This window comes from Saccopteryx leptura, chromosome 11 (genome assembly GCF_036850995.1).
Source record: "Saccopteryx leptura isolate mSacLep1 chromosome 11, mSacLep1_pri_phased_curated, whole genome shotgun sequence".
Classification (NCBI taxonomy): Eukaryota; Metazoa; Chordata; class Mammalia; order Chiroptera; family Emballonuridae; genus Saccopteryx; species Saccopteryx leptura.
In genome coordinates, this window is record NC_089513.1 from 44,292,668 (window position 1) to 44,318,601 (window position 25,934).

Sequence of the window (25,934 nt, forward strand, 5' to 3'; positions counted from 1 at the left end):
AGATCTCTGAAGCAATGAGGTGTTTTTTTAATTATTATTTACTTATTCATTTTAGAGAACACACACACACAGAGGTGGGGGGAGGAGCAAGAAGCATCAACTCCCATATATGCCTTGACCAGGCAAGTCCAGGGTTTTGAACCGGCGACCTCAGCGTTCCAGGTCAACGCTCGAGCCACTGCTCCACCACAGGTCAGGCCGAGAACTTTTTTGTTAAAAAAAAAATTGTCTACCCAAGTTTCATTGCTAGATGATCAGGAGTCAGAAGCTGGAACCCTACCTTCAAAATGCTATTGGATGGTAACTGATCCAGTAAGAGTTCAATAAAGATAAGACAGAGCTCGTACTGCTCATAGCCGCTTAATGAAAAAATTACTCAAAGATTTTTCTCAGAAACAAAACTGAATCCAGAGAGGAGTAGGAAATAAAGACCAAGGGCATTCACTGTGGAACCTACCGGTAAAAAAATATGAAACATTCCAGTGCCAACGGCTTCTTTCCTAGTTTGTTTCTCTGCATTAAGTTTCATTGGCTTGTGCAATCTTTGTATCTACTAAGTCGACAGAACAAATTTATTACTGGTTTCTCCTTGAGTTAAGGAAAATAACAAATTTATAAGCTAGATAAGTAGGTCATTCATTTCATTTACTCAAAGCATACACATACACATACACACACACACACACACACACACACACACACACACACACACACTGCCCATAAGTGCCATGCATTGTAAAGGTTCTGTCACTGTTAGTGAATAAAAGAGAAAATCTTCCTGCCCTCATGAAGTTTCTATCGTACTGACAGAGGCAATCACCTACACATACATATATAAGAAGTCTGGTAAGTGACCAAGAGAAAAACAAAGCAAGGTAGGGGATAGTGAGTGCTGAGGGGGCTGAAATTTTAGACAGAATGAGAGAGTATCAGTAAGGGTCCTGGTGGGTTAGAGCTGGCAAATTCCAAGGAGACTTGAAAAGAATTTTAAATAGAGATTATGCACAAAGGGGAGGAAGGCAAGTGAACTCACAGAGATTGGCAGGCAGGGCGGCTATCACTCCAGACAAGGAGCAAAGGAAGGGGACAGTGTTGCTAAACCACAGGGGCTGGCATCATTAGCTGAGAAATGGGTCAGGGGTAGGAAGTCAGCAGCACTGTCAGACCACAGCCCAGCTGGAGGGAGCAGGGATATCCCTTCCCCAATCCCAACCTTCTGCTCATCCACCCCTGCTCCAGTCTCCTGACAGGAGCTCCCAGCTGCTGAATCAGAGGCAAGGACGCCCTAGTCATGAAGGAAGTCCGTAGTGATCCAGGCAGGAAGTGGACATGGCAGAGCAGACCCATACAGGCGGAAGAGAAAAGCACGGGGGTTTGTCTGAGTCAAGGCCTGGAGAGGTCAGAAGGTGAGCCCCCTAGACAAAAGCCTTCCACACACAGGGCCCAGCACAGCCCAGACCTGAGGCGGGAGTCTGCCCAGATTCTTTGAGGGACAGGCAGGCGGCTGCTGGGGGTGGAGGCGCAACTGGGGGAACTAGAAAAGGAGGGGTTGAAGGTCTTTGACTTTTGTGGATCGGATGACTTTGTCTTTCACTTTAAGTGAGGCGCCCAGTAAAGGACAGGAACTGTAGCAGCGAGGGCGGGCTTGAGGCCAGTGCAGGGGGTCGTTTCAACCATCCACATGGGAGACGGTGGTGGCGGTGGTGAGAGGGGTGACCACCATGCTTAACTACAACCGAGGGTTTCGACGAAGAATTTTCTGAGGATTGAAGTGTTTTCCCTTGAATTTTTCCTTTAAATAACTGAAATAATTCTAATTTCTTTAACCAGGGATTCACGTCTATACACTTAGTACCGTGGAATAAAGTGATGCATTAAAGACGGCATGCGAAGTGAAGTGTCCTGTCTAGGCAGTAATTTAGTAATATGTAGTAACAGGCCCAAAACATTCATCTGCTCTCGCCCACCAATCCCACTTCTAGAAATCCCACGGTAATGAAGTGATGTGATCAAATTTAAATGGACAATGTCACATTATTTATAATAGTCAAAAACCGGTTAGTACCTAACAGTGAATTTAGGGCTGTAGGGAAGAGGAGATTGACTACCTCGTCTTCAGGAAGTCTCCCTGAAGTATTACTAGTTTGGGTGATTTTAACCGTGTTTGCAACCAGGCTTTTGGTAAAGATAAAATAGTAGAGATTTCAGTTTTTGAAGCTTGAACGATGTGTTGCCAATGCCAGATAGATAAATTCTGACATTCATCCAGAGGCAAATTAGATTAAAATCCACTCATGAAAATGAAAGTAGTATTTCAGTAGAAGACATTTCAGACCAAAAACATGGTATTTGGTCAAAAGTGTTTACAGGGATCATGGGAGAGAATAATTTTACAAATAAGCTGAAAAATCAGGTTGTGGTCAGGCTATAAAAGTCCTTAAATGTCAGGATAAAGAGTTTGCATTTTATTCCAACATTTCAAGGACCCATATAAGATTTTTTAAGAGGAAAAAAAAAGATGATCAGAAAAAGCACCTTTCTAAAATTAATCTGGCAAGCAATGGTGCAGTATTTCACAGATCTGGAGTTGGACGAGTTCCTGGAAGTCTCTGATTCAATTCCCCTTGAGGATGGGAGGCAGGGAGAGTGAAGGGCAGGCTGAAGTGATCAGGAGCTGGGCTGCTAAGAACTGAGCTACAATGGCAGGAGTCTGAATAAGAAAGAAGCAGATTGTGTCTTGAAGTTCAAACAATGTTGTACTAAAATGGAAGACAATTTCAACCACAAGATGTGGACTTAGTCTACAAACGTTTTAGTTTTTCAACTTGAGACATCACTGGCAAACTATGCAGACAGTCTGGAGCAGGATGTGTATCTGTCAGCTTCCTTTAACAAAACACATGGTACAAGATTATCCTGTGCAATCAATCCCTTGGCATTCAGAGCAACCCTATTACCTTCCACTACAATGCCACTCATGAAATCATCTTAACCCTATTTATTTACTATTTACATAAGATGTAGTTTTATTTCTCTACACCAATCTTTCAGAAAATAATGTTTATAATTATTGGTGTGTAAGACAATTGACTTTTACTGTAGATATATGAAATAGGGTTGTCAGATGATAGTCAAACATCTTGAAGTTCCCAAATGACACTCCCAAATGAAATATCTTTTTCATGGTGTTGACTGTTATGTATATCTCTAAGAGCACAGATGATGAATGCCATCATTATGAATGACATAGCATATAGGTAATTTGAACCAAGAGATCTGAACTCAAAGTTTAAAAAAAAACAATACTTAATTTGACTGTAGTTCTGATATAATTTTTTCCTTTGGTGAAAGCTGAGGAAATTAATCTTTGATACCAACTTTTAAATATTGTTACATCTCCTTTAGATGGTTTTTGGTAAACACGGTGTTTTAAGAGCCCATGGATGGTCTCTGTTGCATAACTCTGTGGAAATACTAAAAGCCACTGTATGGGCAGTGTCCCAAAAGGGCTTCTGGAACACCTCAAAAGATCCATCTTTTATGTAAAGTATTTGCCTGGGAAGCAATGTTAAATAAGTGATGAAAAACTTCTGGGGTATATTACTTGGGTAAACAATGGTAGTAAATTAAACAAATAGCCAGGGCTATGGAAAAATAAATAAAAAATAAAAACTACTATATGATAAATAAAAACTACTGTATGGTACACTTCACATAGGTGATTTTGGGGCTATGTGAATTATAGGCTAATAAAGTTGTTATTGAAAAAATCCAATGAAGATAAATAGTTCTAAGTAACTCGATATTCTTTCTAGCCTACAAAAATTAAAATGACCTAACTGCTGTCCTTCCCAAAACTCTTATTGCTGATATAAATTATTATTTGTTAAACTGAAGTAAAGAGATGCCTCATGAACTTCTGGACAGATACAGAAGATTTACACTCAGTTACTCTAATACTAACATTTCTTCACATTTTCTGGGCACGCAGAAGCTGAACCTAGGAGTTCACTGAGGGCAACTAGTTCATTATTAAAACTGAGAGTTAATAATAAACTCATGGACAACTAAATCAATTATATTTTAGTGGAGTTATTTAGAAAGGCATCAGAGTTAGTCTAAGAAACTTTTTTTTAATCTACACAGTAATTATTTTCAATACTTAATTTTTTATTGGATTTATATTGCATTTTATACTGGATTGTGTTTTTATTTTTGAAGCCTTTACAGTTAACTCATAATAATTCATAACTAATGAAGAGTGAAGACATAAAAACTTAAACAGTAGATGAATCATCAATGACCAGTTCATGTATATTTATAGAATCATAGAAAGTCAAGACCTGGAAATAACCAATCCCTGCATTTACAGATGAGGAAACTGAGGCTCAGAAGCTTAATGTACTCTTCAAAGTAACAGTTAGTGAGTGGCAGAGCAAGGGTTCAAAGCCCAAGACAGTCTGACTCCAAATTCTAAGTCTCTGAGGTTCAGAAGCAGAATTCCTATTACATAGCCAAAATGGAATTACAGCCCCCAAATGTTAACTTTGACTTTGTTTTTTTCTTAAAATAATAAAAACATTCTAATCTATAAAGGAAGCCTCTCCCGCAGTAGAAATTTTAAATAGCCCTTTTATAATTTCAAAATAGTTTTATCAAATAAAATGCTAAATTAAAAACCAAAAATTAAATAAAATGCATCATCAAACAGAACTAGGATATGGTTGTGTTAAAGAGTAGTGTTTTCTGTTTTTTACCTTCAGCCATGTTGCACTCTTTAATCATTTTGAAAAAGCTGGAAATTTCTCTGTGTAGTCTCTGTTGGCATATTTGTGCTTTCTAGAAAAGAAAAAAAAAAGACAAACAAAACAAATGAATAGATTTTTATGCTAGAGACTTTAATGTTTCTATCAAAACTTTCAGTTCATAGATTGATACACTGTAATAACAGACATATTCCTAATAGAAAGAAAATACAGAAAATGTCCTTACTAACTGAATATGACATTTAGTCACATACAAATTAATGAAAATAAATATTTCTAAATCCTAAATACAGTCAACATCTACTGTGTAGATACCACACAACTGCATTAAGTACTCCTCACAACTCAATACACCATATATATCTAAGGAGTAAGATTTCTGACTTATTAACATTTTTAATGGGCTTGATTAAATTCATCAAGTAACTACGAAATACATTCCTTCATGTGTTTAAAAAACTATTTAAAAATCCAGATGGTATTAACATTTGGAAATCACAAGCTGATTTCATTCAGCAATCGAACTGCACACAGACCCCACATAGTCAAATAAGGACATTTTCTTAGTAAGAATAAGCTTATAAAAATAAGGAGAGTCAATTATAGAACGCATCCTTCCTTGTACTTTGAAATTTCTCCATATTTAGACCCCTAAAAGCAAAACATACGGAGTTTCATGATGTAAGTTGTATCTCATCTTAGTATATATTTGGAAGTCCAAAATGAAAAATCAGAGAAATCCATTTATTATATTAACAATGTAACTTTAAGTTAATTTTATGTATAATTTCACCTTAAAATGTGGAAAAATTGCATGAAAACTATCATTGTAAAGTTGATTGGTTATGACAATAAAAAATATTTATTGAGAACCTTGACCTTATTAATATTAGAATCATACTGTTACAGGTACAATAATATATTTAGCTCCGTGAATCTTCCCAGTTTGTATTCCTAATCTCAACTGGCCAATCACTAAACATTTTTGATATTCTCCCCCCAATCAGATCTATGTGCCCCAGTAACACAGGTAACCACCCTTTTCTCCTTATTCACCTTATACATTTTTTAGTGCTTATGAAGCTCACTCAGTTCAGTAGAATTAGGGTACCATGTTAGTGGCAGGCAATTTCTCTTCAAAGTCAACATTACTCTGTTTTGAGAGCTCTAATAATAAAAATACAATTTTTTTTGAGAGAGAGAAGGTACCTACACTATGCCATTTAAAACCCCTTAGACCCTGACCAGGTGTTGGCGCAGTGGATATAGCTTCGGACTGGGATGTGGAGGACCGAGGTTCGAGACCCTGAGGTCACCAGCTTGAGTGCGGGCTCATCTGGTTTGGGCAAAAAGCTCACCAGCTTGGACCCAAGGTCGCTGGCTCCAGCAAGGGGTCACTTGGTCTGCTGAAGGCCCGTGGTCAAGGCACATATGAGAAAGCAATCAATGAACAACTAAGGTGTCGCAACGAGAAACTGATGATTGATGCTTCTCATCTCTCTCTGTTCCTGTCTGTCTGTCCCTATCTATCCCTCTCTCTGTCCCTGTAAAAATAAATAAAACCCCTTAAAGCCTGACCAGGTGGTGGCGCAGTGGCTAGAGCGTTGGACTGGGATGTGGAAGACCCAGGTTTGAGACCCCGAGGTCGCCAGCTTGAGCACGTGTTCATCTGGTTTGAGCAAAGTTCACCAGCTTGGGCCCAAGGTTGCTGGCTTGAGCAAGGGGTTACTTGGTCTGCTGTAGCCCCACGGTCAAGGCACATATGAGAAAGCAATCAATGGACAACTAAGGTGCCGCAACAAAAGATTGATGCTTCTCATCTCTCTCCCTTCCTGTCTGTCTGTCTCTAACTATCCCTCTCTCTGATTCTCTGTCTCTGTAAAAAAAACAAAAACCTAAAAAATAAATAAAACCCCTTAGAAAATGAAATAGTATGTTGGATCATTTTTTCAGACATAGCGTGAATACAGGAAAAAAGCCTATCTGGGGGCACTGAAGACATGCGCTGCAACCAAATGTAACACTCAGCTTATTAATACAATCGCCATTTTCTCTCTACACATACTTAACACCCTGCCCATGTCATCAAAGCCAACACTACTGTTTCCTTTTTGTGATGATAGCGAGATGCATCAAAGTAAGAACTGGCTTCATTTGCAGATTGCAAATCTTTAATAAACATGATAGTTCCTGGGGTTAAAATTAAAGATAAGAAACACTCTCCACAGCATCGTCCTCAAATACCTGAATCACATTCATCGTCCCTTAGCATATCTACCTGACAGTTACTAAGAAAGTTTCCTTGATTGACGATTTGCTTGCCCTAAAGGGTACATAATAGGTCAGCTGGAGAAGGTTCAATCTCCAATACTATTCTATAGTGGGGTATAAGATGTGTCTTGTTATAAACAATTAGTGCCATTTAATTACTATTAAAAAGAACAGAAAGAGGTACAATAAAATATAACACATTCTCCAATTTGCTACAATTTCCTCTAAGCAGCCATTAGTAACATTATGAAAGCCTAAAAATCTATTTATGAAGGTTAATTCTTATGAGTTCTTTGGAAGGCCTAGCATGGAATCTCATTCTTGACTACTAAGCCATTAACCTTATGATAAATAAGGATCTTTTTTAGGTTTTAATTTTTATTTATTCTACATAAATGGGATCCCCCTATAAGCAATGTTCTAATACCCAAAGCGTGACAGTATTCTAGAACCACATTTTCTGGGCAGAGAACATAAGAACAGGCCAAGGAGCCAAGAGGCCCCCAGGTGAGCAGCTGAGCCTCACTCACAATCCAGTTCCCCTTCCTCTCCCTCTGCCCACCCACATGTCAGCTGTTGGTTTTGTTTGATTCTAAGTTGATGTTAATCTACTTTATGATCCCTATCCTATGGGACAGCTTAAACATGTGAACCAAGCCAGTGGGCATCTAGAGAGCAGTGGACAGAGGAGGAGAGAGGTCTTAATTCCAGGCTATTTGCTACAGACAATGCATACGTGGTTAAGAACAGAAGCACACTGCCTTCTACAACTGCTCACAAAAGTTAGGGGATATTTCAAAAATGAGTATAAATTGATAAAGAAAAAGCATTTGATTTTTTTTTTTATTAAACAAGAACATCAGAAAAGCAAATGACAAGTCAAAGAAAGTTGTTCGATTATGGAAATGAATGCAAAACCAACTTTTATTTCATTGGTGAAAATGCACTGTACAAAAGGCTGAAAGTACTGGAGTATCTGCAAATTCCCTGACCCACTAATTTTTGTGAGCAGTATACTCAGCAATCAAAAGCAACAAACTACTGATACATAGTGGGTGGAAGAAGACAGGCACCAAAGAACACAGAATATGATTCCAGTCACTTGAAATTCTAGAACAAGGAAAACTGACAAAGCCTATAACGACAGAAAGCACATCAGTGGTAGAGCGCACCGTCTGGGAAGAGGCACAAGGGAAGTCTGCAAGGTGATACAAATGTTCCACATCCTGATAGGAGAGGTTGTTACACAGGGTATATACGGTACATTTGTTGGAAAACATCAAACTGAAAATGTAAAATGCATTCAGTTATTTTATAAAAATTGTACCTCAATATATTAACTTAAACTTTTAACTAAATAGACTGTAGAACCCTGGTAACTTTCCTCTTTGTAGAAAATAGCCAGTATCACAAGTACCAGTAACCAGCACTCAACTCAGTGCATTCCTCACTCCAGCCAAACCCACATCAAGGATAAATAACCTCATACCATATCTTTCCTCATTCTAAGTTGGGGTAGTCAACCTTTTTATACCTATCGCCCACTTTTGTATCTCTGTTAGTAGTAAAATTTTCTAACCGCCCACCAGTTCCACAGTAATGGTGATTTATAAAGTAGGAAAGTAACTTTACTTTATAAAATTTATAAAGCAGAGTTATAGCAAGTTAAAGCATATAATAATAATTACTTACCAAGTACTTTATGTCGGATTTTCGCTAAGTTTGGCAGAATAAATCTTTATAAAACAACTTACTATAGTTAAATCTATCTTTTTATTTATACTTTGGTTGCTCCGCTACCGCCCACCATGAAAGCTGGAATGCCCACTAGTGGGTGGTAAGGACCAGGTTGACTACCACTATTCTAAGTCAATCCATGACTCATTTGTTGTTTTTGGTACCTGGTGATTATTACAACCCTGCTCTGTAATCTTCTTAACGTTTTATTTTAGAATAGATATTTACATACAGTTAAAAAAATATATAGCAAAATTATTCTTCATACACCTATCAGCCCTAGAGTCCCTGTTACCCCTTTCCCAGCCTCCAAGCAAATATTGCTATACTTTCTTATCTTTCCAGGCATGATCTAAACCTGCACAAATTTGTATGTATACATCCCTACTTTTTTCTCCCAGGTAATAGTATATTACATATAGCATTTTATACCTTGCCTACCAATGAATCTTAAAAATATCAATATATACAACTTTGCCTTATTCTTGTATCGATATCCCAATTTTTATCAGCCCTGTGTTGATGCATATTCATCTTAATGAACATACATTTTAATTAGGAATCATTTATTCTTAAATCAGGGAAGTTTGATATTACTTTCTCATTTGATTAAAATGTGGCATCATCTGCTCATTACTTCTTATAACAAAGAGTTTAGGTCCTGCAGAATAAAGATATCTTCAACAAATAAAACCCCCACTTTGTTAGAACCACCCCAAATCTAAGAGCATAGCCCAGTTGTGTCCAATAAAACTTTCTACAATGATAGAAACATTCTGCACCTGCAGTACTCAAGGTGGCAGCCACCATGTAACTACTGAGCACTTAAATGTAGCTAGTTAAAATGAAGAACGGAATTTTTATGTTGATTCTAATGTATTAAAATATAAATAGTCACATGTGCAGCTATCAGGCAGTTCTAAACCAATACTGTGTTTGAATTATTCTTCCAATTTTATTTCTGAAATATTTTTAAGTTGCCCTAAGGCCAATATTTCTATGACTTGTGGGGAAAACAGCTCTATTAGGCTTGCTCACTGGTTTACCAGCTGCAAACTCTTTGCAAGATTAGTGCATGAGCACGTGGCAGTGCCATGTGTGTATAGTCTATGTAAGGCTGTGGGTGCTTTCCGTCAGGGGTGATTATCCCAGATAACTCTCCCGCCACTACAAAGTGCGGTATTTCTGATCCCTTGCTCTTCACTGCGAAAAGCAGGTTTTCCTTTGTTTATTCACTCGCCTGTCTTTGTGAGCCTCCAATAAACGGGTATGGCCTGATGCTTTCTGGTTCTGCAGTTCCTCTACTGTCTTCCTGAATTCAATGAGAACCTGCCTGGCCTCAACCACCAGCGTTATAGACAGCAAACACAAAAATTTGAAAGCTATGCTAAAGAAGAACTCTATATAATTTTTTTTTTGACAGAGTCAGAGAGAGGGACAGATAGGGACAGACAGGAAGGGAGAGAGACATGAGAAGCATCAATTCTTTGTTGCGGTATCTTAGTTGTTCGTTGATTGCTTTCTCATATGTGACTTGACCAGGAGGCTACAACAGAGCAAGTGACACCTTGCTCAAGCCAGAGACCTTTGGGCTCAATCCAGCGACCATGGAGTCATGTCTATGATTGCAAGCTCAAGCCAGTGACCCCACGCTCAAGCCAGATGAGCCTGCGTTCAAGCAGGCGACCTCAGGGTTTTGAACCTGGGCCCTCTGTGTCCCAGTCTGATGCTCTATCCACTGCACCACTGCCTGGTCAGGTGAACCCTATATAATTTTATTAACTGATGTCACCCCAATAAATTCAATTAAAAAATATTTCTTCAAGAAAGTTTTTTTTAAATAATATACAAATTAGTATACTTTACCTGTAGCTTCTACCAAAAGGTCTTAAAATTACCCTATTCCTGGCCCTGGCCAGTTGGCTCAGCATTAGAGCATTGGCCCAGCATGGAGAAGTCCCAGGTTCAATTCCTGGCCAGGGCACACAGGAGAAATGCCCATTTGCTTCTCTACCCTCCCACCTCTCCTTTCCCTCTCTTCTCATCCCACAGCCAAGGCTCTATGGGAGCAAAGTTTGCCTAGGCACTGAGGATGGCTCTATGGCCTCCACCTCAGGTGCTAGAATGGCTCCAGTTGTAGCAGAGCAATGCCCCAGATGGGCCGAGCATCACCCCCTGGTGGGCATGCCAGGTGGATCCTGGTCTGGCACATACGGGAGTCTGTCTGCCGCCACCCTCTCACCCCCCTGCTTCTCACTTCGGAAAAATACAAAAATACAAAAAAAAAAATTACCCTATTCCTGGAAAGATATGGTATGTTCTGTAAGTCCTTCCAGGTTTTATAATTTACATTATATAGAGGATAGATGAATGGGAAATGATTTCTTTTCACTTAGGGAATACAAACTAGAAGTTTAAATATGTAGCAAAAAAAAATTTTTTTTAAACTTTTTTAACATGCTTTAGGTCATACATATTTAAGTCTTCTTTGTTTATCCAAAGAGTTTTAATGTAATTTAGATGCTGTAATACCCGTGGCTGAGGCCAGGCAGGTCCAATTGGCTTCGGGTGATAGTAGAGAAACTGTGGAGTCAGAAAGTGTTGGGCCGTTTCCATTGAATAGATTCTTGCAATGGCAGACGAGCACACAGGCAGGGGAAAATAGCTTTTCAGGCAAATGAACAGCAAAATAGCCCCTCACAATGGCGGGCTGGCAAACTACAATCTGCAACCTGCCCTGAGTGCAAGCACCCATAGTCTTAAATAGACTATACACACGTGGTGATGCCACATATTCACGCACTAATCTGGCAAAGTGTTTGCAGCCAGTAAACCAGCAAGCAAGCCTAACACAGCTGTTTTCCCAACAGATGCTCTGGTAGATGTAACTTTTTCAAACCTCACTGGTCTGAAAATTATGTTTCTGGTTGTCACACTCTATATTAGACTTTGACACGGAAGTAATGCTTGTAAAGCTATGGTCAATAAATTCTGGGAAATGTCTTCAATACAACATGAAAGAGCTCAAATATTCAATGTCTCATCATAAAGTAAGGCTAGCGATCAAAAGATTCAAAATTTTTCTTATTTAAATTTATAGGCCCTTAAGAAAATTCCTTAGGTATCAGCAAAAAATTTCATTAAAGGTGTTGATTTAGAAACATTCATATCCTACAAGTATTTTATTTCATTAAGAAAAAAAGGGTTAAATTTAGTAGGTGAAATAATATGCTCTGACACAATTATTTGGATTGAAACAAAAATCATCATCCTTTCTTTTTTTGAAGCTGGAAACGAGGAGGCAGTCAGACTCCCGCATGCACCTGACCGGGATCCACCCGGCACGCCCACCAGGGGGCGATGCTCTGCCCATCCGGGGTGTCGCTCTGTCACGACCAGAGCCACTCTAGCGCCTGGGGCAGGGGTGAAGGAGCCATCCCCAGCGCCCGGGCCATCTTTTTGCTCCAATGGAGCCTCGGCTGCAGGAGGGGAAGAGAGAGACAGAGAGGAAGGGGGGGGGTGGAGAAGCAGATGGGTGCCAGGCTGCACGCCAGGCTGACACTCTACCACTGAGCCAACCAGCCAGGGCTCATCATCCTTTCTTAGTTTTAATTCTTCCAACCCAATTTCCATTTAAAAGGTAAAACCAAGAAATTTATGCCAATAAAAAATACTTATTTAATATCAATTATAATACACATGCTGACATTTCTGTATGGAGAAGGCATTGATGTCACTTCAGATGAAGGCCTCTCCATTCATTACTGATGTTCTACCTTACCTCTAATTAATGAAGTTTACAGATTATAAGTGGTTTTAAATAAAAGTATTGACTAGCAAATGCATCACTATGGTTGCATTATTTAAACTCTGAAATATGCAGTGAAGTCATAAAGGGCAGCAAGTCAAGTTATGGATGCTCCCCCTGCAGGCAGGAGTTTGAAATAGAATAAAACACTCTAATTATGGGAATGTAAAAATTTCAACAAAAAAAAGATATATACAGGCACATGCCCACACCTTTAAGGCTCATAGAGACATTTGATGGCATTATCATAACAGACATTATAAATAGGAATACAATATTACTGGTCAAAGAGCAATACTATCTCCATGTCAAAACTCAAAATTTCAAAATCTCACATTAAAAAAATTTTCAAATTCATGGTAAAACCTGAATGACAGGGTTTGCTACCAAGGGCAGGTTAAGCTTTCCTATTTACCTCTACGGCTTCCTTTAAGTCCACAGCAGAAATGGCATCTTCCTCTTCATCATCAGTCAATTGGTCCTGGGAACAGTAGTGAGTGCTATAAGCAGAATGCTCTTCTATTGCTTCCAGCCAGTCCTGAAATAATCCAAATATTTAAAGAAAAATCTATTTTTACTCAAAAGAGGTAATATGACAATGATCTGAAAAGCATAAAGTTTACATGGAGAAAAAAATATTATAGCCTTAAAAAGAAACAACAAACCCAACAATAAAAGGATACACAGTACATCTCTTATTCATGACATGTCTAGATAAAAAAAATTTCCAGTGCTTTAAAAATATTATCTAAAAATATTATCTATAAATTTATATATTTATTAATACTCCAAGACCTAAAAGCTAAGTAATGGGTGAAGGATTTTTCACTTAAAAATCTAGGTTCTCAAAACTGTTGAATAAGTTATAATAATATATCTAAAAACAATTTTACTAACTTCCAATCAAATTATAAGCACAAGAGGGCCCTGATTGGCTAGAGCATTGGCCAGGCGTGTGGAAGTCCCAGGTTCGATTCCTGGCTAGGGCACACAGGAAAAACGCCCATCTGCTTCTCCACCCTTCCCCCTTTCCTTTCTCTCTATCTCTCTCTTCCCCTCCCGCAGCCAAGGATCCACTGGAGCAAATTTGGCCTGGGCACTGAGGATGGCTCTATGACCTCTTCCTCAGGCCCTAAAATGGTTCCAGTTGCAATGGAGCAATGCTCCCTGGTGGGCTTGCTGGGTGGATCCCAGTCAGGCGCATGCAGGAGTCTGTCTCTCTGCATCCCTGCTTCTCACTTCAGAAAAATACAAAAAAAAAAAATTATAAGCACAAGAAACTCAGATCATTTTAATAGAGCCAATAATTACCCTGATGCTTTAACTTTTACTATGTTTTTAGAAAATCAGTGACTTCATAAAAAGAATATTTGCCCTAAAAACACCTGCCTTACTTATTCCTCTTTCCTTATATAGTATTACTCAAATCTTACCATTTTATGAAATGTTGGGACAGTCATGATTTGAACTTTTACATGGTTCTTTGCAGAGCCAAAGTTAACCACTTTGGAAGATAGATTCTTTCAACCCACTACATAATTTACAAGAAACAAGAGATGTCTATGAATACTGCTTTGATCTAAAAGAATATGAACTCTCCATTAAATAACTGCAACGTGAATTTTTGTCACATGAATCACAATTTTCTTGCTTGCTGCTATTGCTCAATTTACCAAAAAAAAAGACTGAATCTACACTACAGTAAATCAGAACAGCTGGACTGCAGCCCAGGTTTTGTCATTTACAAGCTATGTGACCTTGAGGTCTTAGGAGAGTACAACAATCTTATTGTTCTCAGTTTTCTCACCTACAAATGATGTAGGGGACAAACTAAATAATCATTTAGGCTTTTCCCCCAAAACCAGCAAGGGCCCCTTACATTAAAAGAGTCAAAATGTAAAAACAAAACAAATTATGAACAGAAAATACCGTATTTCCCCATATATAAGACAACTCTTTTTTCAAAAAATTTGGGGTCTAAAACAGGGTACGTCTTATACGGTGGTTATAGATTTTTTTTTTTACTTGCATTTCCCGCTTTTTGCACTTGTTTTTGCACTCATTCTTGAAGGCAGTCATTCATCATCAGACACAGATGAGGACAAGCTAATGGATGGGAGTTTTGACAGTGATGACGAGTTGTATGCATTTTATGATGAATAAAACTTGAGTTCAATAACTTTATGTAGTACTTTTTTTTCTTTTCAAATTTCATGCCCCAAAATTAAGGTGCATCTGATACATGGGATTGCCTTATACATGGGGAAATACGGTACCTACAGGTACATGTTGATAAAGAACTAATTCATAAGTCAAACTTCAAAGCTTCCTATAATCATCCCCATTAAAAAGGTACAATCGAGGCCCTGGCCGGTTGGCTCAGTGGTAGAGCGTCGGCCTGGCGTGCAGAGGTCCCGGGTTCGATTCCCGGCCAGGGCACACAGGAGAAGCGCCCATCTGCTTCTGCACCCCTCCCCCTCTCCTTCCTCTCTGTTTCTCTCTTCCCCTCCCGCAGTGAGGCTCCATTGGAGCAAAGATGGCCCGGGCGCTGGGGATGGCTCCTCGGCCTCTGCCCCAGGCGCTAGAGTGGCTCTGGTTGCGACAAAGCGACACCCCGGAGGGGCAGAGCATCGCCCCCTGGTGGGCAGAGCGTCACCCCCTGGTGGGCGTGCCGGGTGGATCCCGGTCGGGTGCATGACTGTCTCTCCCCGATTCTAGCTTCAGAAAAATACAAAAAAAAAAAAAAAAAACAAGGTACAATCGACAAAATTTTGGATGTTAATATTGGATTTATATTCTTTATGTTTCTAAATGTACTTTGAGTTTTATGAAAGATAAATGAATCCATAAAATTACCTCTCTTGGCTGCTGGAGGCTGTTCTTAGGGACCCGGAAGCCGTGAATAGTGTTATCAAAGCATTTAATAAAGAAGAGGCAGCTATCAGTGGACTTTACCTTGGATATAAAGACATCAGTAAGACAACCCCACTCATGTACAGAAAAAAGAACCTTAAAATTATCTATATATAAGTTTAAAATTAGTAATATGACTTAATTATATTCAACAGAATAACATTTCAAAATATCAATAAAAATCAGGGTGTGTCAAATGCACTGGAGTTTATCAACTCGGGCTTTTATATTCTTGACCACCCAAAGTAAATACTAATAGTCCATTAGTTTTAGTTTTATCCTTTCTATTGAATATAGCTTAGCATGCTCTTGGGCTGTAAAATCCTGTAAATACAGCTCCAATTTCTTATTCACACCATTGTCCTCAACCTTTTGTTTCAGCCAAGTATAGAAAATCTTTAACCTGACTGTAAAAGAATGAGTAGATAAGATAGATAAAGAAGAGGGGGAAAATAATTATATCTTTTTAAAATATGAAAAGTCAGGGGATTTAAGAATGAAAAGGATGGCCCTGGCCGGTTGGCTCAGCGGTAGAGCGTCGGCCTGGTGTGCAGGAGTCCCAGGTTCGATTCCCGGCCAGGGCACACAGGAGAAGCATCCATCTGCTTCTCCACCCCTCCCCCTCTCCTTCCTCTCTGTCTCTCTCTTCCCCTCCCGCAGCCGAGGCTCCATTGGAGCAAAGATGGCCCGGGCACTGGGGATGGCTCTGTGGCCTCTGCCTCAGGCGCTAGAATGGCTCTGGATGCAACAGAGTGACGCCCCAGAAGGGCAGAACATCGCCCCCTGGTGGGCATGCCGGGTGGATCCCGGTCAGGCGCATGCGGGAGTCTGTCTGACTGCCTCCCTGTTTCCAGCTTCGGAAAAATGAAAAAAAAAAGAATGAAAAGGATAGACTTCTGCATCAAGACCGTACAACCCGCTCACCCTCTGCAGGAAACTAGAAAACCTAGACACAAAGCAAATAGCAACTACCTGAAGGAGCTGGAGGATGAACGACCGACTGATGGGAGTTGGGGGAGTGGGCCACATTCTTTTGGAAGAAAGAACACAAGGAGCTTTGCAAGTCAGTTCCTATCCCCAAGGTTTTTCACCTGGGACTAAGCACAGTCCAAATGGTGACACTACAGCAAGGGCACCAGTAGAAAAACCCAGCCTTTCTGCCTTTGGGAATCAGAAAAGGAAAGCCGGGAGCCATAAATAGTAAACAGAGTCAGGGATGCCCCAAAGGAAAGAGATAGAGGAGGGACCCTCAAACTCCGTCTACTCGCATCTCTAACTGATGCACAGACACGATTCAGAGCAGTCACTCACTATAACCTGTGCAGACTGGGGCTGCTGTCCAAGAAATGGTTTACAATCCAAACCCAGCCAAAAAATGACCTGCTTAATCAAAGGACCTAACATTTGATGGAGAAAAATTATTATTCCACAATCGCCAGAACTACCCATTCATAATATTAATATTAAAGATACAATCCAAAATTACCTGACACACGGAGAAGAAAGTGGAACACATTGTCAAATGAAATCTAATTAAAAGGTGATAACTGTCAGAACGCATACTAAGGACCCAAATATACACTACTTACAAAAGACAGAAAATACAAAATTTTAGGTAGGTTGAAAGTACCTAAACAGAAAAAGCAACACTATACAAACAAGCATAAGAAGGCCTGAGTGGTTATATTAATATCAGGCAAAAGCGATTTCTAAACAAAATGTATTACAGGATATAATCAGAGGTACCACATAATGATAAACAGGTTAGTTTATCATATGTAAGGATGTGATCAGTACCAGAGCAGGAAATAAACAATTCCACAATCACGGTGGGAGTTTTTAACACCCATCTGTCAGTAATCAATACAATTGGCCCAAATCAGCAAAGACAAAGAAGATCTGACACTATCTACCACAACTGAATATTTACAGGCCAGTGCAATCAACAATAGCAAAATACACATTAATTTCAAGTGCATTTACTAGGATAGCCCATAAGTAGAGCCAGCCATCAAGCAGGCATCAGTAAATTTGACAAGAAAGAAATCATATAGAAAGTGTTCAATGACCAAACTGAAATTAAATTATAAATAAAAAACAAGATAATCAGGAAAACACCAGTTACTTGAAAATTAAACATATCTGAATACTCACTGGTTGAAAGAAGATATCACAACAGAAATTAGAAAATATTTTGAACTAAATGATAATGAAAATACAATCTACCAAAATTAGCAGGATGAAAGTAGAAAGCAACAAAGAGGAAACTAGAGATTTCTTATTTTCTTCTTCGCTCGTTTCCTTTTTATTGAATTTATTGGGGTAACACTGGTTAAGAAAATTGTATGGGTTTCAGATGCGCAATTATAAGGACGTCATCTGGGGAAAGGGTAGCTTTAAATGGATGTATTTAGTAAAGTAGACAAATTCAATCAATAATGTAAGCTTCAACCTTCAGGAACTATTCAAGAGAGCAAATTAAACCAAAGCATGAAGAAATTTCTTAAAAAGAACAAAACTCAATGAGTAGAAAAAACAATAAAATTAAGAGCTGGTTCTTTGAAAAGATTAATGAAATTGATAAACTGCTAGTCAGACTGATCTAAGAAAAAAAGAAGACACAAATAACCAATATATAAAATGAGAGATGATACAAAGTACCAATCACACAAACATCAAAAACATAAGGAATATTAACAATAGATATGATAACCTAAAGAAAATAGAGAAATTCTTTTTTTAAGAGAGTTTCTTTGTTGATTTCTTACTGAAGAAAAGGAAACAGACTCTAAAATTGTGTTTCATATCCTGTTTTTCTGTAATTTGCCACTCACCATAATTACTCTTTCCTTAAACAATGACTATTTCAACAGATAAGGAAGTACTTCAGTCCATAAAGTTTAAAAAAATAATAATTCTAGTACCTGGTCTTCCTAGACTTTTCTTTGATCTTAAGCCCAAAGTAAACAGTGAAGTCAAAATTGACATGGTAGAGTTGCCATTTACCAGATTAAGTGAAAATATTTCAGAATTGAGTAGCTTAAGTAAAAGGGGAGAGGAAAAAAGATGGTGCTAAATCAGAATCACCAAGAACGTGGACAAATTTATTGAAGGGCAAAAATTACAAACACCAACCCAAACAAAAATAGAATCATTTAAATAGCCCTATAACAATTAAAGACATTAAATTTGTAATTATGACCCGTCCTATACATCATGACCAACTGGATTTTATTCCAGCAATATAGGATTGGAGTGGTAAACACACAGTATAGTGTACAGTTGAAGCATTATAGAACTGTGCACCTGAAACCTATAAAATTTTGTTAAACCAGTATTACCCCAATAAATTCAATTAAAAATATAGAGAATTGGTTTATTAACATCCTAAAGTCTATCAACTAGTCATATTAATAGAATAAATAAATAAAACCCTATGATCATTTCAATAATACAGAAAAAGCATTTAATAAAACAGATTACTGTGATGAGAGCTTTCAGTAAACTAGGAAACGAAAAGAACTTCCTAAGCTAGGTTAAGGGCATCTATGAAAAACCTATAGCTAACAACTCGATGATAAAAGGCTCAATGCTTTGCAACTAACATAAGAAACAAAACAAGAATTTCAACTCTCACCAATTCTATTTTAAATTGCACTGAAGGTCCTATCTACTACATACAATAAAGCAAGGCTAAAAAAGGAAAGGCATAAGGATTGTAAAGAACTATAACAATCCTTGTTTGTACACAGAATTATGTATATAGGAGGCCCTGAGGAATCTACAAAGGAGTTACTAGAATAAATGAATTAGCAACACTGCAGGACATTGACTAATCAAAAAAAATTTTTGTATTTATATAATAGCAAAAAAATAGAAAATAAAAATTTGAAACAAAAGTCATAAAACATTATAAAAAGAAAATAAAGATTTTAATAAATGAAGAAATATACAATGTACATAGTATTAAAGTCTCAATATTATTAAAAATGCAAATCAAACTACAATTAGGGCCCTGGCCAGTTGGCTCAGCATAGAGTGTTGGCCCAGCGTGTTTAAGTCCTGGGTTTAATTCCCAGAGAACACAGGAGAGTGACCATTCGCTTCTCTACCCCTCCCCACCTTATACTCCTCCCAACCTTCTTCTCCTCCCAGAGCCATGGCTTGAATGAGCAAGTTGGCCCTGGGCACTAAGGATGGCTCCATGGCCTCACTTCAGGTGCTGGAATAGCTCGGTTGCTGAGCAACAGAGTGGTGGCCCCAGATAGGCAGAATATCAGTCCCAGACAGCCACTGTCAGGTGAATCCTAGTAGGGACATATGCGGGAATCAGTCTCTCTGCCTCTCACTTGATTAAAAATAAAAATATAAAAAAAACAAAAAATAGGAAGAGGAGGAAATAAATGTTGGTGAGAATGTGGAAAACTAAAATTAAAGCCATGGTACACTGCTAACAGCATGAAAGTTCCTTGAAAAATTAAAAATAGAACTACCATATAATCCAGCAGTTCCACTTCTAGGTACATATCCAGAAAAACTAAAAGCAGGTTCATGAAGAGATATTTGCACATCCATGTTTACGGCAGCATTATTCACAACAGCCAAGAGGTGGAGGTAATCCAAATGTCCATTGATGAATAAATGAAGAAAGAAAATGTGGCATATATCTCCAACAGAATATTACTAGCATTAGAACAAGAAATCCTGTCACATGCTACAACATGGATGAACCGTGAGGATATTATGCTAACTGAAATAAGCCAGTCATAAAGAACAAATCCTGTAGCTTCCACTTATATGAGGTAGCTGAAGACGTCAAATTTAAAGAAACATAAATAGAATGAATGGTGGTGCCAGGGGATGAGGGGGTGGGGAATAGGGGGTCGCTTAATGGGCAAACAGTTTCAGCCTGTGCAAGATAAAGAAGCCCCAGAGAGTTTCTGTACACCCATGTGGCTACAGTTAAAAGCTCCTGAACTGTACACTCAATGGTTGAGACGTTAAATTTTGTTATGAGCTGGCCCTGGCCGGTTGGCTCAGTGGTAGAGCGTCGGCCTGGTGTGCAGAAGTCCTGGGTTCGATTCCCGGCCAGGGCACACAGGAGAAGCACCCATCTGCTTCTCCACCCCTCCCCCTCTCCTTCCTCTCTGTCTCTCTCTTCCCCTCCCACAGCTGAGGCTCCACTGGAGCAAAGATGGCCCAGGCGCTGGGGATGGCTCCTTGGCCTCTGCCCCAGGCGCTAGAGTGGCTCTGGTCGCAACAGAGCGACGCCCCGGAGGGGCAGAGCATCGCCCCCTGGTGGGCAGAACGTCGCCCCTGGTGGGCATGCCGGGTGGATCCCGGTTGGGCGCATACGGGAGTCTGTCTCTCCCCGTTTCCAGCTGCAGAAAAATACAAAAAAAATAAATAAATAAAAAATTTTGTTATGAGCTTTTCTTTTTTTTACTACAATTAAAGTTTTTTTTTTAAAAAAAAAGCAAGGAAATTCTGACACATACAACAACATGGATGATCTTGAAGGCATTAGGCTAAATGAAACAAGCCAGTCAGTCACAAAAAAAACAAGTATCGTATGACTTCACTGATCTGAGGTACCTGAAGTAGTCAAACTCATAGACACAGAAAGCAAAACGGTGGCTGCCTCGGGCTGGGGGAGGATGGGGGACTGCTGCTGAATGGGTACCGAGTTTAGTGTGGGCAGACGAAAGGAGATCCGGAGATGGATGGTGAAAATAATGTTAATGTACACTTAAAAATTAAAGATGGTGTCCCTGGCCGGTTGGCTCAGTGGTAGAGCATCAGCCTGGCATGCAGGGGACCTGGGTTCGATTCCCGGCCAGGGCACATAGGAGAAGCGCCCATTTGTTTCTCCACCCTCCCCTCCTTCCTCTCTGTCTCTCTCTTCCCCTCCCGCAGCCAAGGCTCCATTGGAGCAAAGTTGGCCCGGGCGCTGGGGATGGCTCCTTGGCCTCTGCCCCAGGCGCTAGAGTGGCTCTGGTCTCGACAGAGAGATGCCCCGGAGAGGCAGAGCATTGCCCCCTGGTGGGCAGAGCTTCGCCCCTGGTGGGTGTGCTGGGTGGATCCCGGTCGGGCGCATGCGGGAGTCTGTCTGACTGTCTCTCCCCGTTTCCAGCTTCAGAAAAATACAAAAAAAAAAAAAAAAAAATTAAAGATGGTTTTATGTGGTGTAGTTTACATTTTATTTAAAAAATAAAACACAGCTGTAAACACCTACATTAGAAAAAGATCTTAAATCAATAGCCTAAGCTTCTACCTAAAAAATCAGAAAGTGAATGGAGCCTGCCTTATAGCAACCTCATAACGAATGCCCTAGATTCTATCAGTCGGCATTGCTATGTGTTGCTTAGTAGAATAAAATGATAAAACAAGGTGAAGCATAATAGAGCAGGAACTAATCAATTCCAGAAAAGTTAAAAACCAAGAAATGTTAAAAGGACAGGGAAGCAGCCTGTTTGGTTTTTGCTTAAGGTAGACAAGAGGAAGAACCCAACTGAGGAAAAACCTGGCTGTGGAGTGCAGAATAAAGAGCAGGAACAGAAGAGAATGACCAGGATTGGATCACAAGAAGAAACAAAAAGATTAGAGGGATAAGACCGGAAGGAGGTTCCCGGACTTTGGTCTAATGTGATGAGAGGAGGAAGGGGTATGAGGACATGAAAGGGACCAGCTTGTGTCATTAGGCTGCACTGCTGCGGAACGCAACTAAGGTGTGAACACTGCTGGTCCGAGCGTGTTCACACTGAAAAAGGCAGGCGCCGAGCTCTGAGGAGTGGCCGGGCTGCTGTGGCTCGCTGACAGCCTGAAGCACTGACGTGGGAAACAGGAGACCATGTCTCGGCTCCAGTCTGAGACTTTCTCCTGCTTGACAAATGTAAAATAGCCAGAAGTAAATACAAAGACCCTAAGAATCCTAATTTTGACACAGGCTTTAAATTTTAGTTACCCACGTACAAATACCTATATACATATATGAACATGTAAATATATACTCACACTATACATATACTAGACACACACAAGCTATACACACACACAGGGTCAGGCAAACGTAGGTTTATAGCTGTATGTGAAACAGTTTATTCTCATATTATTAATTATTGTATTATTTTCCATATGAACAACTATAAACCTACTTTTAGCCCACCCTGTACATATATGATACATAGTTCCTATAAATGTCTTTGGATCACTCATCTCTCATCCCATAATATGTGAAGATAAACAAAAGTTGATTAGTTTTAAAATGGTGAGTCAACCGCATTATTTATTCTCAAGTAGTTTCTACCCCAAAATTTAACAAGGCAGCTATACAAATAATTTAGAGTAATCGCTTGCAGAAATGATTTCACGGTTCAAGCAAAAGATGCGTGTCATCCTACCGTGCACACTGCTTGAGTGAGGTGTTTGCACCCCTGGCGATAAATCTTACGGGCTGCGTCAGGCCTTCAAAATAAATATTAAATTATAAAGGTAAAAGGAAAAGAGATAAGTGAAAACTTTTTAATTTTTCAAAATTTACATGCTGACATTTAATAAAACCATCGTAATACTTACTGCTTCCTATACCATGAAAGGACTCCGTGTTCTAACACCACCCAGAATAATCTCCAGCCAAAAAATCTTGAACTCTAAGGGAAAAATGACAAAGATTTTCCAAGCTAGATTCAAATATTTGAGAAGAGGTAAATAAGTTATGAAAGTTCTACTTGAGTCTCTCAACTAGACAATACCACTTCAACATTAAAAAGTGATCAAACATGATCTCAAGTACTATGCGCAGTAATGAAAACGCATCACCACCACAGCTGACAGGGAACAGAAGAAATGACATACTGAGAAGAGCAACGATGAACACAGTTCATAGTTCTGACAATACTGGTCAGGGATATTAACAGGAAATAGAGCAGTTGTGGGCTTCAAAGACAATTTCCTCAGAGTCTTGAATAAACTTCTAAAAAAAAAGAGAATTATCCTAATTTTATACAATGTAAGCATAAATGTATAGAGGGAGTACTTGCAAGTGCAGAAGAAGTTCCATGCTCTAAAACAGTTAATTACAGAAAATAACTGAACCCCAAAATGCATATAAATATTTAGAACCAGAGAGTTCTTTTATGTGTGCTCTGTGACAATTCAAACAGTAAATTCTTCCTAAATCTTCCATGGTTTAATGTTCATAACAAAAACAATACTATAATTCTATGATTAAGTAAGAAAAAAACCGTATTTTCCCCACTCTGTTCTGCACAAACTTAGTCACTTAAGTGTTAGACCATGAACACAAAAGACAGTAACTGCTACAGGAGGAAGCCTAATGAAGTTCAGCAGTACAAAAACGGCTGCATTATAAAATCCAAAAATGATTAATCACATTTTCAATTATTCAGAAATAATTGAAAAAAAAATTAACAAAAACAGAACACCTGAGAATTCTTTGCAGTTTTATAATTAAAAAGACATTCCAACCTACCTTCCAGAGAGGGCCTTCAAATCGTTTCAGTGCTTTGTAGAGGGCCTATGGTAAAACATTTTTTCATTAAAAATGCTTCTATATATTTTAGAGTGAATTTAAAATTTTTTAAATAAAAATTATCGTGCAAATATAATCTATTACTACATACCTTATTACTGAGAATATGCTTCACTTCGGCACACTGGGCAAGGTCAAGGGGTTTCTGATCTATGTAGAATACAAGGAAGATGGCTGTCGAGAGCTTAGCTGCACAACAAATGCAATTGCAGCACATAATATTCTTTCATTATTCCACCAACTTTACCTTTTTCTGCTCCCCCAAAACTACCTTCCCAGAGTTGCCACCTCAGTTCTTTATGGCCTCCTTTGCATAGCTATTAAGCTTGCAAATCAGATTAACCTCAATACGTGGACAAGTTCTGTAACCATTCAAGCTTTCTTGCCTTAAGTCACTATTAGTTTCCTGTGGCTGCTATATAACAAATAACCACGACCTTCCAGGCTTACCCAACAACCCTCCTGGCTTAACACAGAACATATTAACTCCCTTACAGTTCACGAGGTCAGACGGCCCACATTAGTTTCGCTGGGCTGAACGCAAGGTGCTGGTAGGAGCCCTCTGAGGGCTCCGGGGCAGAAACGGTTTCCTTGCTGTTTCCAGCTTCCGCAGCCCACAGACAGACATCCCTTGCTTGTGGTCCCTCCCTCTGCTGCGAAGCGCATCATTCCAACCTCTGCTTCCATCCCTACATTTTTCTCTCTCGATATTCCGAATCTCCTCCCTCCACCCTTTAAGAACCGTGTGATTACACTGCGCACACCTAGGTATTTCAGAATTATCTCCCTCTCTCAAATTACTTAACTAATCACCTCTTTGTGGGGCCATTTATCCAGTCTACCGTAGTCATTATAAAGCTGTCTTACTGGAGAACTGGCAGTAGAGATAACTCACAAGCTATGGGTGTAACGGTCCACAACTGAGGACCAAAGGAAAACGTGACAATGGAGAATGAGACAAGCGAGATACAATGGTGACTTTCCCAACCTCACACCTGCAAGCACGCTATGCTCTGCCGAGCAACAAAAAAACAGAATTTGGTTGTCAAAGTTATTTACTGAGATCTGAAGTGAGTAGGGCACTCACTACATGAGGATGCAAGCTGGAAAAAATCTTGCAACCTCAGGTAGCTTCTAATTGCTAGAGAAACAAAAACTACACATAAAACTTCAAAACAAAAAATAGCTTATCAGACTGAAACTCTGTTTATGCACTAAGTTAATATATTCTACAAATAACCTTTTTAAAACTATATATTAGTTTATTACTAAGGACTCCTCTCCTTCGACTATCATGAAGCCCAGGCTGGATGACGTGTCTGAAGGTAACAACACCCAGACTTTCTATTTCTAACCACTGTCTGTCTTCTCTACCTCAACTGAAGACCCAGACTCATGAGGCCTCAACCCCGCCACCCCCACCCTGGATGACACCACGGCCATCTGTGTAGGAGGCTTCTTCAGAGGAGAAGACGACTCTGTCTTCCCAGAGGACAAGCCTCTACTTTGCTGTATGAGGCAGGTAGCAACCCCAAACCACAGACAGGTTGGGACCTGCGCAGGCCTCAATGTACAAAAACCTTTGTATACAACTCAGACACCTGGTATGTGTTGGGCAATTTTTTGTATAAATATCTCCTAATCAGAGTCCATTATGCATCAATTGATATTTTAAGCACCGAGGACTTAATGGTGAATATGAAACAAAAAATGGGGGAGTATGGATAAAGAAAAAAAACACAATAAATAAAAAAGGATATAGGCCCTGGCCGGTTGGCTCAGCGGTAGAGCGTCGGCCTAGCGTGCGGAGGACCCGGGTTCGATTCCCGGCCAGGGCACACAGGAAAAGCGCCCATTTGCTTCTCCACCCCTCCGCCGCACTTTCCTC

General features: G+C 39.5%; 1 protein-coding gene across 3 annotated transcripts in view; it reads right to left on the minus strand.

The window, feature by feature from the left end:
- OSBPL1A (oxysterol binding protein like 1A) overlaps positions 1 to 25,934 on the minus strand; it is a 259,348-nt gene that overhangs the window by 158,257 nt on the left and 75,157 nt on the right. For all 3 annotated transcript variants that reach the window (XM_066352528.1, XM_066352526.1, XM_066352529.1), the window contains 7 exons: positions 24,138 to 24,196; positions 23,987 to 24,031; positions 23,071 to 23,144; positions 22,896 to 22,959; positions 15,439 to 15,537; positions 12,998 to 13,120; positions 4,758 to 4,839 (listed from right to left, as the gene is read on the minus strand). In XM_066352528.1, the coding sequence (XP_066208625.1) occupies positions 4,758 to 4,839; positions 12,998 to 13,120; positions 15,439 to 15,537; positions 22,896 to 22,959; positions 23,071 to 23,144; positions 23,987 to 24,031; positions 24,138 to 24,196 (546 nt within the window). The remainder of the gene's footprint in view (positions 1 to 4,757; positions 4,840 to 12,997; positions 13,121 to 15,438; positions 15,538 to 22,895; positions 22,960 to 23,070; positions 23,145 to 23,986; positions 24,032 to 24,137; positions 24,197 to 25,934) is intronic.